General features: G+C 36.9%; 1 protein-coding gene across 1 annotated transcript; it reads right to left on the bottom strand.

Moving 5' to 3' along the window:
* Window positions 1–2,829: 2,829 nt before the first annotated feature.
* Window positions 2,830–17,819, bottom strand: LOC132612685 (threonine--tRNA ligase, mitochondrial 1-like; the record flags this gene model as incomplete). Its single annotated transcript, XM_060326796.1, is given in 19 exon segments — window positions 2,830–3,253; window positions 3,979–4,050; window positions 7,846–8,007; window positions 8,010–8,069; window positions 8,211–8,303; window positions 8,855–8,947; window positions 9,157–9,243; window positions 9,323–9,355; window positions 9,678–9,772; window positions 10,348–10,432; window positions 10,633–10,719; window positions 13,706–13,802; window positions 14,009–14,097; window positions 14,934–15,023; window positions 15,114–15,242; window positions 15,348–15,422; window positions 16,277–16,366; window positions 17,375–17,434; window positions 17,580–17,819. Coding segments are annotated over 19 exon segments (1,833 nt in total), but the record flags the coding sequence as incomplete, so codon positions are not given.
* Window positions 17,820–18,239: the final 420 nt, after the last annotated feature.

Below are 18,239 nucleotides of genomic sequence, written 5' to 3'. Positions count from 1 at the left end.
CTTTAATATGCATATATTAAGCCTTTTGGCATGTATAAACTTGGTTTTTTGTAAATTTGGTGCCTGCATATATTTCTCATTGGGTAAGAGAGGAGGGACATGCTGCAAGTGTTCTTTTTGTAACCTAGTTCACTTCAATGTTACAGTGATGAAGCTGCAGTTCAGTTTGTACGTTTTCACCTCCTCACCCATGACAGCATCTCACTCTTATACCCTATTAGAGGCAGTTGCATACAAGATGCTGGATTGGTAAAGGGGGTGGTTTAGGCTTTGGACCTGTCCCTTGAGAACTGAAGTGCACCAATAGCCCCTTTTTGTGGGTGCTGTTTATTTGTTGCCCCTGTTTTAGAAGATTTTGCAAATATAACTCTTTTTAAGTGTTGCACAGCCGGAAAGAATGGAAAGTTTACGCTACTGCGCAGGACAGCTTTAGACCAAATGATCTAAAATGTGGTCATATATTTTTTTTTTTTTATAGTTCTAAACTTGGGTGGAGTTTTTCGGACAACCTTAGACTAGTGGCGGAGCTAGGAATTTGGTGAAGGGTGTGCATATTTTCTTATACTTGCGTTAAGGATGTGCAAAATCAAATATATACTCATAATAGCTAACATTTAAGTTATGTATACGTAATTTTCAGGTGAAGGGTGTGCACCTGACCACTCTTCGCCAAAGGTGGCTCCGCCCATGCCTTAGACCAAGCAGTTTGATCATAATCTTTTTTATATAGTTTTTCTATAACTTTAGGCCACCCCGGTAAAAGTTTCCAGTGCACTTGGTTCAGACTTTCTGGACAACTTTAGACCGAGTGGTCTAAATTTGATCATAAAAAATTGTAGTACTCTACAACTTTAGACCATCACTTGGGTGAAAACTAAGTCTTGTAAAGTGGACGGTTATACTTTGCAGTGGTTTTCAAAAAGGAAACAAAAAGAAAAAAGACATGGCATAACTAACTACTAGTACATATTTATATTTTGTAGCTATAGTTTAGATTAATTACATCCTATAGCTAAGAGTGATATGTTAAATACAATTAATAATTATATATATATTTGGCGTAACTGGTAAAGTTGCTGCCATGTGACCAGGAGATCACGGGTTCGAGCCGTGAAAACAGCCTCTTGCAGAAATGCAAGGTAAGGCTGCGTACAAAAGACCCTTGTGGGCCGGCCCTCCCCAGGACCCCGCGCATAGCGGGAGCTTTAATGCACCGGGCTGCCCTTTTATTTTTTATATTAAAAAATTTATCTCTGACTATTTCTACTGCTCAACGCGCCGGAGCTCCGGCCACCAACCAACAACAACCAGATCTTAAACGCCGCCAACCAACAACCACAACCACCCCTCGACGTTGTGGCCACTGTCGCCGCCAGATCTGGGGGATTGAATTTTCGTTTTGCCGGTGCTTTTCGCCGGCAATGACGGTGACGCCAACCAGCAAGCACAACCACCCCTCGACGTCGTGGCCACCGTCGCCGCCAGATCTGGCGGCGGTTCATAAACTAGATCTGGTGAACTAATTTTTTTGTGTTCGCCGGTTCTTTTCCCGCGATGACGGTTACAACATCCATATTAATATTCTGTTTGGTTTCACCAGATCTAGTGGTGGTCGAGGCGACGGCGGTGAAGCTCCGGTTCGGTAGATCTGGCCGAAACTAGTAGTTGGTGTTGTTGTATTCATGAATACACGATTGAATTCACTTTTTTGAGCTTTTGTTGTTAATTTTTTAGATTGTATTCATTTTTTTAGGGTGTATTTTGTTAATTTTTGGTGTATCTATGTTTTTATGTATTCAGTTTTACTTGATGTATTCATGAATACAACGAGCCTGTTTATAAATACAGATATCATTTCAGAATACAGTGAAAAAAAATCGTTGTATTCATGAATACAGCCGAAAAAAAAGGTATACAACGAAAAAAAAAAGTGAATACAGTGAAAAAAAAAATAGCTATGCCATGTAAATATTGAAAATGTAGCTATGACAAATTTTAAACCCCATAGTGTAGTCCTTTATGTAAAATCCCCTAAAAAAAAAAGGTGGACTTCAAAAGGTACAAAATTATGTAGGAATTGCAAACAAAATAGAAATGGAGGACTAAGGAAAGGTCACCCGGTTGAATTATGGAGGAATTGCACCTGAATCTTTAAAGTAATTAAATATCAGCCTGGAGAGGAACTTTAGACAAAAGCAGTTCTTAGTTGCTATACAACAAGACTTTTCACCATGCACAACTTTCATATAGTTTTCAGGAGGTTAATGTGAAAATTAATTCTTCCTTATTGTTCTCTCAAAGATTTTCTTAAGAGATTCACTTTTATAAGTTCATCTAGTTTGTCGTGGTAACTGTCAAAAAGATATTGCAGAACACATCTTACAACAGACTTTCACTATGAACTTTGATATTTTGGCGCTCCAGATCTACAAGGAGTTAAATCTTTTACCGGTGATTCTTTCTTCTTTTAATCTTTATATCTTTGGTTCTTTTTTGTTTGCTCTCTTTACCGAAAAGGAAAACACCACCTTACCTTCTGGATTAGTTAATGGAAGGAAAAATTACACAATTTTTATCAGGGAGTTCTAAACTGAATGCGTATTTCATTGAACAGCATACCGTTAAACACAGAATTCCCAACAGGACTGAATACCAGGCTATAAAAGTCTCTTGCATTTCCAAAACTAGCATAATTGTATTGTAAAATAAGAGAGGATCTAGTACGTAGAAAATAGCTATTGCTGTTCAACATAGTGGAGTACTGTTAACCTATTTTGGAAAAAAAAAAAAGTAAAACTCAAACCCACATGGCCTACCAACATCAGAACAAAGAATAAAATGAAACTTGGCTATTGAGAAACCATTCCGCTTAAAAAAATATGGATATAACACCAAGATTCCTACTGAATTTATATCAGAATGTTGTACTACAATGGCTTTCGATTACTGTAAAACAAAAAGATTGAATGTGCTGGCATACATCACCATTCTCACACATGAAGACAAAACGAAGCCTTTTTTGTGATAACCGAGAAATATCCTGGGGCTTTTTTCTGCAAGATTCGAGCCCGTGACGTGCACCTAACTCATCCCTAGCACGCTGCACTCCCCAAAGCCTTGGGGCTATAAGGCAAATTGAAGCTTGATTGCTGACTACCTACTGAAATGATGCAACCATATCTTTGAAGTGACCAAGGAGGCCGTCAACTGTCATGACTTGATGATCAGGTTTGTCTCTCACTCGAACACTCACCTAGAATCATTTTCACATATAGAAGACCAGGATTTTCAGCAAAAATAAAAGCAGTAAAAGTTGGCTACAAGTTTTAAATGAGACGACAAGAAAATCATGAGGAATATGCCTGCACTCGGGAAACTGACAACCAGAAACCATGAACCAACAAGAGCTCCTCCAGCAAGAGCTACTGACAGCTTGCAACTACTACAATCTATCAAATATTTTTTAGGTTCTCAAAAGCTCCATGTGAATGTTATAATAGGACTGATCTTTTGGTGGGAAATGTTCAGTTTGCAATTACTTTCAATTGTTTAGCTGCTATGATCTTCCTAAAACATCTCTGTCAGCGTGAATGGGGACCATGCATAGTCAATGAACCTCCACAAATCAAGCTGGAAGCCTTTTCTTTCTAGCTCACGGGATTGGATAGAGACAAATCAGTAATTTACAGAAAGTTTAGCATAATATACATCTTTGTCAGGAGTTGGATGAAGAGGAACAAGAAGAAATCAAACAACCAAACCACAACATATCCTGATCAGTACAAAATGACACAGAGGAAATCCTTAGAGAGATCATGAAGCTAGACTACGGAAACTTTTTCATTTTGTTCAGTAACACATTTTTTTCTTTTTTTTTTTTTTGAAAATGTAACATGTTCAGTAGCACATTTTAAAAAGACATATAGCAATGCAGGCTGTGGGGATATAGCATTGCAGGTTAGGGGAAAAATAAGATACCTGGCCACTACTGGCTTCAGTCTCTCCAACAACCAGAATATAGTTATATTGTGCCACTTGAGCCTCTCGTACCTGCATATACATTAAAAGCCATAAGAAATTATTTCTTTTTTAACAGACCAACAAAACTTTTCGACTTGAGATTGAACTTGTATTGCTAATTACTTGGGAGAAAATTTTAGCATATCATCAAGCGTATAGCTTCAAAGCCGAAAGCATTACGTCAATTGGCATTCAAGTATTCTTCAGAGTACAAGAACATATATATAAGGAATTCCAGGTTTTGCCTATTATTTTGTGGATGGATGTTACATCCTTTTTTTCTATTTTTCAGTCCACGAGTTGATTTGTCTGGAAACTTTCTGAAGCCAGATGTTGCTTAACTAACTCAAGAAAATGGCAGTCTCTTTTTGAGAAATAGACTGCAATTCTCTTGAATTTGTTAAGCAACATCTGGCTACAAGAGAATGGCAATCTTTGTCAATCCTTTTGTATGCTGGTATCCAGTCACAAAAGTAGGTAACCGCAATTGATTTGTTGAAATATTAATAAAATGATGCAATTAGAAGGATCTAATCTTTAAGTCATGGACTAAATGTTCAAAAAAGACTCAAACTATGTTACACTTGCATAGATGAGTTTTTCACATAAGATATACGTAGATCAACTTTTAAGTAAAGAAATTGACAAAATTTTGCCAATTGCTGAATTGAACATAAATTTGAAGGGTACTATGACATTTTTTCCATGACCAAGTATATGATCATATCGACCATCCTACTGATTTCAATAGTGCTCTGCAAAGACTAGGAGAGATAGGATCAGGAATGAGGACATCAGGGACAAGATAGGAGTGGCATCGGTGGAGGACAAGATGCGGGAAGCGAGGTTGAGATGGTTTGTGCATGTGAAGAGGAGAGGTATAGATGCCCCAGTGCGGAGGTGTGAGAGGTTGGCTTTGGACGGTTTTAGGAGAGGTAGAGGAAGGCCAAAGAAATATTAGGGAGAGGTGATTAGGCAGGACTTGGCGTTGTTTCAGATTACCCGAGGACATGACCTTAGATAGGAGGTTGTGGAGGGCTCAGATTAGGGTAGAAGGCTAGTAGGTAGTCTCGCTTTTCTGTCGCACTAGTAGGCGTAGCTTTGCTCTACTTTTTATTGCCCTATGTTTCCTGCTTTTATGTGTTGGGTCTTGTCTCTCCATGCTGTTTTATCATGACTTCTTTGCCCTTGTTTTTTTCTCATTTTCGCATTGCTTTGATTTGCCTGTCGGTATCTGACTTTTCTCCCCTTGTTTTCTTGTTTTCTTTTGAGCCGAGGGTCTTTCGGAAACAGCCTCCCTACCAAGGTGGGGGTAAGGTCTGCGTACATTTAACCCTCCCCAGACCCCACTGTGGGATTCAACTGGGTATGTTGTTGTTGTTGTTGTTGTCTGCTGATGAATGAGAGGTTAAGTGACATAACGGGTTGACTTTTCCAGGTCATATGGAGCAACTATTACAAAAGGTGTCACTATTTCCTTTTGTAAAATAAACTCTCCCAGAAAACAGAGAAGTTTGCTGTACTTAGTCCTTAGACCTAAACATTACTGTAAACCAATAATTAGAACATATAGAAAAAATGCTCAGTGACCCTCAGAAAGTGAACCAATCATGCATTTTACATGATAAATTACATAACTAACCTTTTTCTGGATTGTCCTGTCACTTGTATCAACATCAACGTAATAACCAGCATCATGTATCCGCTCGACGAGCAACAGGTTAAAGCAATTTCATAATGGATTAAACTACTCACAAACAATTATTCACGAAAGGATATTTGTTTGTTAAATAAACTCAGCATATTTATGTTGTCCCCAGTGACTAGTACTGATCAGTTTTTGGATTTCATTAGCACCCTAGTTTTAGAGGGAGCCAATGTATAGGGGCTTATAATTCTCTTTTGTTTTTGTCTATTTGTAATTATGCATCTGGTTGATGCTTTTTTCAATGAAACAACTTATTTCATCAAACAAAAAAAACTCAGCATATTTATGTTTTTATCAATCGGCAAGTTGACCTTTTTATATTATGTCCCTCGTTTGTATTGACGTACTCGCATCGTAACGCATGACATGGGTGAAGGTGTTTTGGATATTTGTTTGTTAAATAAACTCAGCATATTTATGTTGTCCCCACTGACTAGTACTGATCAGTTTTTGGATTTCATTAGCACCCTAGTTTTAGAGGAAGCCAATGTATAGGGGCTTATAATTCTCTTCTTCTTTTTTTGTCTATTTGTAATTATGCCCCTGTATGCATCTGGTTAATGCTTTTTTCAATGAAACAACTTATTTCAATTTTTTTTTTAAAAAAAAAAAAAACTCAGCATATTTATGTTTTTATCTATGGGCAAGTTGACCTTTTTATATTATGTCCCTCGTTTGTATTGACGTACCCGCATCGCAACGCATGACATTGGTGAAGGTGTTTCACGCTGATTCCTCAAATAGACTTAAATGAACAAAAAATGTGCCATTATTAAAAACTACATGTGCCCTTCAGGATACAATACAGTGATTATTACTTATTGGGGCTCCAAGTCTCCAACAGTCCTAAAAAACATATTAACTCTTTATATTCCTCAAGAGGGAGTGGCAGGAGACAGGACCTGCGCCAAAAAGCTACTCTTCCCTATCAACTGTCCAACTTCTCTACCCAGTATCGTCAACAGTTAGGGGTCGTTTGGTAGGGTGTATTAAGTAGAATAATGCTGGTATTAAATTTTAGTACAATATTTGGTGCAAATCTCACCCATGTACAACCAATACCAGTATTACTTATACACCCTATTAGTACTATTCTTATACTTAAATACCCCTATTCAGTACTATTCTTGATAATGCAATGCATGTTATTTTTAATATTACAAACCAAACAGTCTATAGGAAATAATGCCACCATAACTAATCCCAGCATTACTAATCTCAGCATAACTTGTCTTCGAACCAAACCACCTCTTACTTGTATGCGGGTTCTACCAACTTTGTGATTCGAAGCACTTCACAATCACTCTTCACGCTATGAGCCAACACCAAAAGTGCTATTACAGATGCTAACAGAAAAGTCCTATATTTTTTTCCTCAAAATCTAGAACTGCGCGATCTACAGCACTTTATAATCATTTTTCATGCTTTGCAGCCAATGCCAACAGTGCAATTGCAGATGCCAACACAAAAATCCTATATTATATTTTTTTTCCTCAAAATCTATCTGCACAAGCATGTTACTGTGTTTGAGCAACTACTTACATCCAGCCTATTTATTAACTAACAATAAAGGGCAGCCCGGTGCACTAAGCTCCCGCTATGCGCGGGGTCCGGGGAAGGGCCGGACCACAAGGGTCTATTGTACGTAATCTTACCTTGCATTTCTGCAAGAGACTGTTTCCACGGCTCGAACCCGTGACCTCCTGGTCACATGACAGCAACTTTACCAGTTACGCCAAGACTTCCCTTCTATTTATTAACTAACAATATGATGTTTAAATCTACAGGTATCAACAATAAACTTCTCTTCCTGTACTTTTGTTGTACCTTCATGGTACTTAATAAAAAAAAGGTAATAACAAACCATACTGCTTGAAAGAACGAATAGAAGTAAGGGAATAAAAACTAACTCTAACTAGCATGAGTACCTTTGAGTAGAATAGGAAAAAGAGAAAAAAATGAAGACATTCCTAACTGTACTAATATTACACCAGAACAAAAATATCTAAGGAATATAACCCAGTCAGATGCATAGGAAAGATCTAGAGAAGGCACAGTCTCTTAATAATTAAACCATTAATGCATCAATGGGATTAAAGTATGTAAAGGTAACCAACCTCAAGTGCATATGATTGAGATTTGTCGGAAACAGGGCAGACCATTGCTTGACGTGGACTAAGCCAGAAAGGCCATTTCCCCTTGAAATGCTCCAAAAGAATAGCGAACATACGCTCAACTGACCCAAGGATCGCTCTGTGTATCATAACTGGTCTCTCTCTCTCTTACTTTCATCTTCTGCTGAGTATGATAGGTTGAAACGTTGAGGGAGTTGGAAATCAAGCTGAAAAAGACAGCATTCAGATGATACTTCCAACATGGTACAAAAGAACATGAAGAAAAACTTTAAGGCAGATGAAATTTCAAAGGTGAAGAATGATATTGTTTGTGCAAATGAACCAAGGAGAATAAGACCAAATCTGACCTGCAATGTTGCACACTGGAATTTCCTATTCATTGCATCAGAAACACTTATATCAATTTTTGGGCCGTAAAATGCTCCATCTCCTTCATTGATCTAATTGAATGGATTCTTTAAGTAAATGGCAAGATTAAAGCAATTAAGAAAAATAAATAACCAAAAAAATACTGATACAAACAGGGACTACCTAAATTTTCCATATACAAACAGGAAATTTGCTAGAGGGGCAACCCCCGACCCTCACGTTTTCTGTCACGTAACCCAAAAAAGGTACTCCCACCATCTCATTTCATATGACAACAATTGATGTGCAAGGAGTCTAAGATATTAGATTAAATAGTGTTAAAGTAAACGTAAGTCAAATTAGAATTCCTAAAACTTGTGAAAGCTCTGGAAAACAATCTTTAATAGTAGAATTGTAGAATGGTGTCAGTATTAACTGATCTGATATAAAAAAAAATTATGAAGATTTTCTAAAAAGAAAATTGATGAAGTGATTTGCCACATAAATATTAGAAAAAAACACCAAAAATAGGAGTAAAACCATTTTTTTTAATCGGCAAAAGGGAGTACACAATCATTATAAATGTACTCGTAACAGTCTGAATTTTTTTATATGTTATAATCCAACAAAATTGATAGCAAACCTCCCAGGGCTTCCCATGCTCGTTCAATGCTTCAGAAAGAGCAGCTTCAGCCTTCACCCAAGTTTCGATGTCTCCGAGATATTTTTCAGGCCTCTGCAAGTCAGAAATATGTGTTGGTATACATGGAAAGAGAATGTGCACATGTGTAAAATGTGAAAAACATTCATCTTGTGAATGTTCCATATTACGGGCAACTATCTGTAATGATTATTAAAACAAAAACAATGGAAGCATGTAGTATCAAAATCAGCTGAAATCACATTTAACGAATTTGAAGGATAATGGAGTAGATAAAGCCGTACCGTAGATAACTTCAGGTCAAAAGTGAAACCAAATATCTTATACACATAGCTGATGAACTCTAAGCCACCCTTGACTTCAACCTTAATCTGCAACGTGAAGAACTTAGGTAAAACTATCTTCCAAATAATGTACACTAACTGCACATAATCATGCATCTTAACCCACCTGCGACTCTCTGCAAAAGATGTGAGCATCATCCTGCGAAGGAATACGGTTAGAAAAGAGGTTGTTTTAGCACAACAGACCCGTTAATGAATGTATTGTAGAAATAGATTCTACAGGAAGAAGTTCCTTGGCAATAGATTATCCCACTTATGAAAAAACCAAAGAAATATAACCGCCAGTTAAACAATGTGAACAACAAAATGGAATAGAAGGACCTAAGAGCCTATAGGTTGCTTCTTGCGCAGGAAGAAACGGGAAAATTTTACTGTATCAAACAAACAACTAATGCTCCTTATGGAAAACACTAGCATGAACATCTATAAAGATGAAAAGGAAATGAAAAACGCAACAGTACCTGCTGAAATCTCCTGACACGCGTCAAGCCAGTAAGTGCACCACTGGCCTCATTCCTGTGCAGAACCCCAAAGTCAGCCAGACGAAGTGGTAGCTCTGCATTGTTGGACAGCTGGTTAATTATTAAGGTATTGCTAGTAGTTGCAATGACATCAATGAGAAAGATAGAGGTACTGTAAAGATGACACTAAGTTCGGGTATGGTGCAGCAGACTTCTATAGGCTGGTATTAATAATGAGAACCAATGGGGTTTTTTCTTTGATAAGGACAATATATATTTGTGAACCAATGGCATTTTATAAAAAGACACAATATTTGCAGTGAACATGTTGCACGTTTCAACAGCCTTCCTTTTAGATAACAAATCTCCATGAAATTTCACCCCTCAACAAGGTGCACTATGCTGAGCTTCTTTGTAAATTGACTATTCAATGTTAGCATAAATACGAGAGAAAGTAAAATAGTCCTTCAAAGTTACTAGTAGCACCAATTACTGGTCGTCAAGCGTCCTATAAGTTATCATCATAATCTCAGATTTGGCATGACTTAGTTTCAAGAACTTGCATGCAAGACCAATACTACAACTAAAATGTGGAAGTAAAGCAAGAAAGAAGGAAAATAACTGTTGGTTAGCTCAAAGAAGAAGAAAAGTAACTACTGGAAAATCTTACCCCTGTAGGAACGAACCCTGTGATCAAATATTAAACAATGACCGGGGCAGTTCATTGGCTTCAGCCCAAATTCTTGCTTTTCAATCTGCAGGTCACAGAAGCAAGAAACGTTGATTAAAAAAGACACCTAGTTAAAATCAGTTTACAGAGGCACCACGTCTTACCAGACAATATACTGTAACCCTAGCTAGAAAAAGTACAAATTTTTAATGTGAACAAAATCCTCCGACAAAATTATTCAGATGCATCGTATATCTAAGCTGCTATTAGTGCACCAAAATTTACCTCAAACACAAACATGTTCTCCTTGTAATTTGCAGCATGACCTGAAGTTTCCCACAACTGCATATTGTACATATTTGGACTCCAAACCTGCATGGATCATGTATCAAGCACTCGAAAACAGAATAGCACATAATTCTATTGATTGTTTTTGATCCCTGAACCAAAAAAGTAAACCAGGTTAAGGTTCAATAGTTGAACCTATTGCCTTTCTTCCAACAGAGGAGTGGGATGAGGGAAAAAAGAGAAAAAGCAGAGACAAATCATAGGCCAAGAGGAAAAAAGAAAAGGATGAGGAAGACAAAATATCTCGTCATACCAAGAAGAGGAGTTCCTCTAATTCTATGAATTTTTCGAGAAGACTTTTTTTTTTTTTTTAGAATGGTAATGTTGTATTCCTCAGTATTAAGGACATGCTGGAGACCTCCAAAAATATCGGCCCAAAACAACAAGAGAAACCTAAAATAACTATAGAGAACCTAAAAAAGCTACTAACTGTTCAGCTTCTTCTAAACCTTGCTCTTTACACAAAAAGGAAAAAATATTGACACAATTCTCTTTGATTTTCTGGATTAAACTAGAAGTATTCTCAAAACATCTGTTGTTTCTTTCTCTCCAAATTGACCACCATATGCAAGGTGGTATTATCTTCCACCATTTCTTTTGGCTTTTGCTTCCTCCTCTCCTTATCCGGCAACTGAGTAGGTCTGCAGTGTGTTCTGGCATTATCCACTTAGTTTGAGACATGCTAAGGAACAGTGACCATAGCTGTGTTAACTTTGAAATGAAGAAACAGGTGGCTGTTGGTTTCCTCAGTCTCCTTGCAAAGGAAACATCTAGAAGCAATGTCAAATTCTCTTCTTTTTAATTTTTCATGAGTGAGGCATGCTCTTCTAGCCACCAACCAAGAGAAACACTTTACCTTAGTTGGGACTTTATACTTCCAAATCTGTTTCCATGGACCTGATATACCCCCTGGTTGTTCCACCATTTCCTTTCTATATAGCCTGCCCACAGAGAACTTCCCATCACTATCATACTTCCATCTTATTGTGTCTGGTTCTGTAGAAATGCCTTTAAATCCACTTAGCCATTGTAGTAACTCAGCAACTCTACCCACTTCCCAGTCATTCAATTTTCTTCTGAATGTAAGATTCCAACCTTGAGGGGACCAAGTGTCAGCTACTGATGCTTCTGAATTGCTGCAAAAAGAAAACAAATCTGGAAATGAATTCATCGGAGGTTCAGGTCCAATCCACTTCTCTTTCCAAAAAAGGATCTTGATACCATTCCCCACCCTGTAGAGAACACTTCCAACCAGCTTAGTCCATAGATTTCTGATTGTCCTCCATACTGAGACACCATAGGTGCTAGACACTATGTTAGAACACCAATGAACACAGTGCCCATATTTGTTGATAATTACTTCCTTTCAAAGTGTATGATCCTCATAAACAAACCTCCAAAGCCAACAAGCATTCATTCTGTAACCCCAAATTTCTAATGCCAAGTCCACCAGAATGTCTGCTTAGTTGGGCTGTTTCCCATTTCACCAAATGCATACCTTTGTTCTCTTTGTTGCCCGACCATAGAAAATCTCTCCTCAATTTATCCAGTCTTTCTTCCACCTTAGAAGGAATGGGGAATAAAGACATGACATAAGTTGGCAATGAATCCAAAACTGAGTTAATTAGAGTGACCCTTCCTCCAAGAGATAAATATTGTGCTTTCCAGTTAGCAAGTTTCTTCTCAGTTTTTTCTACAATCCTATCCCAAATTTCCAGCTCCTTATGTTTATTGCCAAGAGGCATGCCCAGATAAGTTGGCAATGAATCCCAAATTTTTCGAGAAGACTCTTTTCTTGAACATTATTCAAAAAGAAGTTCGGATTGCACAGTATTCCACCATTTAGTAACCCAAGATTCCAGACATTTATAAACTGAGAAAGAAATCCACCAGGGAAAAAATACTATAGAAGCAGACACCAAATGCAATGTTGCATAGACAAGTACACAGGTCAGACACATTTTTTCTTTTTCTTTTTCTAAATCCATTTAGGACATGTGTTTTCTCTGATTACAAGTCTCCGTCTAATCTTTGACAAGAAATATTGGAGTCGGTTAACCAGATTTTTACACATAAAATACTAAGGTCCAACACACTGCCAAAGCTTCCAATTCACCACCTTTGGAACCCAGTGAAATAAGAGAACACAAAATTGAACTCAAAGAACAACCCATCATTCTTACTAAAGTCCAAATAGAAGAAGAAGAAGAAGAAGAAAAGAGCCTGGTTCGACGAACAAAAGGAACGGCTATTGTACACCTAATTAGTCTATGTTTTTTCCTCAAAGTTATAGTGTTCTCTTTCAGTCTATGACTGCTCTACTCATTAATTGCTTTGGTTCGGTGCTACTTGCTGCTTTCTCCTACGCCTCTTTGTTATATTTTGATCCCTGCAAAATAAACTTATTGCCTATATGTTTCGTTTGGTACTTGCTATTTAGGATGCTTTAAATAACTAAGAATTAAGGAATTATTGCACTCCTTTAATTTTGTATTTTACAGCTATAGATACTTTTGCAAAAATAATTCAGGCTTCATATCCTTTATTTATAAAAGGGTTTTATTTGGGTTGTGTCCCCTTCATTTTTAAAAGTATAATGTCCGTGTGTTCATGATCACATCTCTGTATCCTTGCTACGTTAGTCTAGTCTATGGATGTAAGTGATTGTCAATGAAGAATTTCAAGGCATCAGATGCTGATCTCTTTCGACAAGAGGGCAGAAAGGTCTCAGTCCACTAAATAATGAGGAGTACTCTATCCATCTCAAACGAGATCAAGAAATAATTGCAGTTTTAGAAAGGAAGGAGTTTCTGCAATTGTCCAGACTGAACTCCAACCAGTCAATAGTCCATGCAATTCGAACTAAACTTAACACTGTTCCAGTCTGCGCTTCAAATTAGTCCTTTTTTTATGAAGTAAGAGTTGTATTAGTAACAAGGCATCCAGTGGATGCAAGAATTACAGTTCAAAATAGTCCTTCCGACCAATATATTAAGCACAAGCTAGTTACCTCCTCGTAGCCTCTCTTCCAATACTGACTCCGCATGAACTCCAGCAATTTGTTGCAAACTCGAGCACCATGTGGAAGAAAGAAACAACTTCCAGGGCTGGAATGCACAATTCTCATTTAAATGTTATAAAATATTTCACCTATAATGCGGATAACAAGTAATTTCAAGGATGAAGAAAATAACTTCCAGGTTTGGAATGCAGAGTTCTCATTTAAACATTATGAAATATTTCACCTCTAGTGGAAATTACAAGGCATACCTTCTTTTTTTAAATAATAAGGTAAAATAATTTCAAGGCATACCTTAGTGGATGAAAGAAGAAAAGCTCCTGCTTCTTAGTCAGCTCTCTGTGATCGAATTTCTTTGCTTCCTCCAGAAAAGCTAGGTATTCCTATAACAAAAATTGTTTTATTAAAAACTCCTCATCTGAAGCAGTATTTTGACCTTTTCTCCTTTCTCAGGAGTAAGGCTAACACCAATACTCTACACTTTTGCTTTTACTTAATAAATTAAGTATTATTTCATTAATCCATCAAGCTAGTACCCAAATAACATACAATGATATGTGGGCTACTCTTCATCTCCTATCAAACCTACTCAACTATCTACACAAAAGAAGAGACAACGGAAATATAGATGAAACGAAAAGTGATTCCTATAAATTCCACAAATGCTTCTAAATATATCCTCCAATTTCTCTAATTTCACATAATCCAAAACGGCACAATGAGCTACTTTACTTACATGCTTAAAGAGGATTTGTAAATTCAGTGAAACACGAACAAGAAAGAGCATCAGAAAAAGCCACTAACTGGCTAAACGAGCTAGAACAAAGAAAGTCTACAGAGTAAATATAAATGTAACCCTATCACGACTCACAAGAGGTGACTCCTGATACACATTGACGGATTCAACTTTGCAACATCGCATACTTTAAGGATGAACAAAGAATATCGAAAGCTTATCCCCTAAAATAATTTTGAGAGCTAAACCACCTCATACAATATAAGGTATTATTTCCTTTTTTTTCCCTATCCATTTTCTTTTCCTTTTTCTCTATTGAAGGAAGGCAAGATATCGAGCATACGCAAATTAAGTTGTCTGCAGTTTCATTGACCTTTTTTAAGAACAATTTATAAGTGTTTTTGTTCTGATTATTGCAGAAAGGCATAGTGACAGAAGACAAAGTCAAAGGGAGAAACGATGTAACCAGCTTTTGAAAGTCACCTTCAACTGTTTCTTATCGGGATAAGATATTCCATAAACTCTTTGTAAGCTTTCACGGTCCTTGTCTCCCCTCCAATATGCTGATGAAGCCTAAAATCATTAGATTGATCAGAAAGGAGAAAAAAGAAAATCTACACACATAGGCAGACTCTTTCTTCTCGAGGATATACTGCAACGCACCTTTGTACAAGCTAGTGCTTTAACAAAAGATGTATTTGGAATATGCGGACCACGGCATAGATCAACCAAGGGACCACATCTATATACTGTGATTGTTTTATCTTCAGGTAAATCTTTTATGATTTCAACCTAATTGAAAGATGGGGATAAATAAATTAAAATGTGAGATTCCTGAGAAATGCTGCACAAAGAAAAGCCTGGAAGGATAAGGACTGCAAATCACAGCAATTCAACCTTAAACCTATTATCAGAGAACATATCAAGAGCTTGCTGCCGTGAAACTTCAATGCATTCAAAAGGCTGTTTCTCCTGAGAAACCATGGGAAGTTAGTTGCACGTTGAATATAATGCAGGAAAAAAGTAAACATCACACTGCAACGACATGAAAGAACACCATAGCCATTGCTTAGAACCAGAAAAGAGAAGATAAACTATCGAGGTGCTCATTGAGTGATGATAAAGATCTTTAACAGAGCCTTCATTCCTATATCTCTATATCCCACACTCCGGTGCAATCTTATGGTTGCCTCCTGCTGAGGTATGCATGGAGAATTATGGAAGAAAGAAGATTTCATCTCCAGATAAGATTTTATCTCCAGTAGGTGAGCATATAAAGAAAAGATACAAATAATTGGTCGTGTGCAGCTGTGTCCACTGTCCACCGCATGAATAATTAGTGGTCCTGATCTGGTGAATATTTTATAGCTAGGATGGAGACATTCCAATGATTATCTTAATTGGAGAGTTCCCCTTAATTCTGCAATCAACAAATTTGACGGTTCTGTTTTGAATTCACTTGACAAGTGACAGGCACAAAACATATCAAATCTGTTGAAATGCAATTTCCTTTTTACCAACTTCCTAACCATATAGAGCACAGAAAGTGCAACACAGAAAGTGCAATCTTTTAACTAAGTTTTTAATCACATGGCAGTTTTGGGTTCAAAAGTTTTAATCATTAATGAAATTTTATTTACTTGATCAAACAAATCACATGTCAGTAACAAGAAACATAATACTCAACCATTAATAATTCAATCCCTTTCACAGGCAATCAGATCAGAAAAAACGACACAATTGTGAAAGTATAAATCCAGGAGGCAACAAGCAGTTGAGTTTATGCTCATAGATCAAGGCAACTCTGACAAATAAAAGAGTAATACCGAAACAGCTTGTGCTGCCTCCGCCTCAATCCCTTTAAAGTGATCCTCATTTAACCCTAGATCACCATAAAAGGCATCATAATAGAAACCCTGCAGACGCAGTTTAGACAGGTCATAACAGGTTAGAAGCCATATGAAGTGAGTAAAGACTAAAGAATAAACTATAATGAGAGAGAAAGAGAGACAGCGATCTAGTACAGGAGGATGGGGTAGGTACTGGAACAATGTTACTTCCTCCGGATCAAAAAGAGTGTCCTCCTAGCCTTTTTTCTTGGGTCAAAAAGAGTGTCAACTTATCAAATCAAGTAAGAATTAAGCCTATTTTCCAGATTTGCCCCTATTAAGTGCTATGTGATCAAATCCCAATATCTATTTAATTAGGGGCAGTTTAGTCAAATTTCCTATTTTTTTCTAGGAGTTAGTATTTTCTTAAGGGGTGTGCAAATGGCTAAGTGGACACGCTTTTTGATCCGGAGGGAGCATCTAATTTTGCCTAACTTATTCAGGGAATAATGCTTTCTTGTGAAGTTAGGTCAATCAGAAAAATGTTAGGCTCAAATGATGAAATGCCACATTCAAATGATGGTATTTAGGACAAAGTTTCATGGGCTTTTTCTTAGGATGGCTCTTTCAACTGGAAAATCAACATAGGTTTTGGCTGCAATGAATGCAACAATTTAAGATACTATAGGTGGGATGTAGAATTGTCCAATGTTTTTATCAGGAAATCAGCTATCAAATAAAGTGGTTAAGCAATAAGTACCAAGCGAAGTTAAGTTATTTTTGGAAACTACTCAAGCTTATAACTAGCTAGCTAGCTAGCCGTTTTCACTTTAATCAACTCATACAGAAGAAATGCAATTATTCTGCCAGAATTCCACCACCCATGCAATAGAAGAAAAGATGTCATAACATGATTTAGACCCCAAAACTAATCAATCAACCAATCAATTATCGTCGACTATATGAACCCTCCTCCATCCCTCTCTGTTCAGGCCCAACTCATTCCACTACTAGATAAATTTTCTTGGATTTCATAACACATCTAAACTATAAAAAAATTAACTTCAATAGTTAAATATTAGGCAAAGACAATACCTCTCCTCTTGTTGTACACGGTCCAATACACAATTTGCAACCATACTTCCTCTCCAATGACTAAGAAACACACACACACACACACACAAAAAAAAAAGGCCAGAAGTTCAAAAAAGGGCAAAGCAAGTATTTTATTAGTGACAATTTTCAAAAATCAAAACTTGATGAAGACATAACCACAATGTGGTAGATAAAAGGCTAAAACCTCGCCAAGAATGTGAGCACTCGAGTGCCAAAACGTATCGCGGCCCTCATCGCTGTTAAAAGTGAAGAGCTCGAGCTTACAGTCACCCTCCAATGGCCTCAACAAATCCCAAAGCACCCCATTCACCTTTGCTATCAAAGCATTGGAAGCCAAGCTCTTCGAAATTTCCTTTGCTATATCCAAAGGTGTTGTATTCCATTTCTTCCCCTCCTTCACAGTCCCACTCGGTAACTCAATCCTAATTTAACACAATCATAACCTACATTCAACATTTTAACTAAAAAAAATTACCAAATTAATTACTCCCTCTGTCCAAAAAAGAATGGCAATGTTCAAAGCACTAACTTTTTGTGTATGTGCAAACATCATTTATAATTATTAAAGAAAATTTGCATAAAAGTATTATAAATCACAATTTTTGTAGTTAAAAACTATTCCAAAAATATGAAAAGATCATACTCAAAGCACAATTTTGTGCAATCTACAAATAGCAATAAAGTCATACACTTCAAACTAATTTTCAGGATGAAAGGGAAAATCATGTCCTAACTTTTTAAAATAGAAATAGCTACAAAAGAGTACCATAAAACACTTATTTATAATCAAGAACATTTGACAAATGATGAGAAATTTTTAATTAGAACATTATAGGACTATACA

The sequence above is a fragment of the Lycium barbarum genome, chromosome 10 (assembly GCF_019175385.1).
Source record: "Lycium barbarum isolate Lr01 chromosome 10, ASM1917538v2, whole genome shotgun sequence".
Taxonomy (NCBI): Eukaryota; Viridiplantae; Streptophyta; class Magnoliopsida; order Solanales; family Solanaceae; genus Lycium; species Lycium barbarum.
The sequence above is the reverse complement of the archived record's forward strand: the minus strand, read 5'-3'. Positions and strand labels throughout refer to the sequence as shown.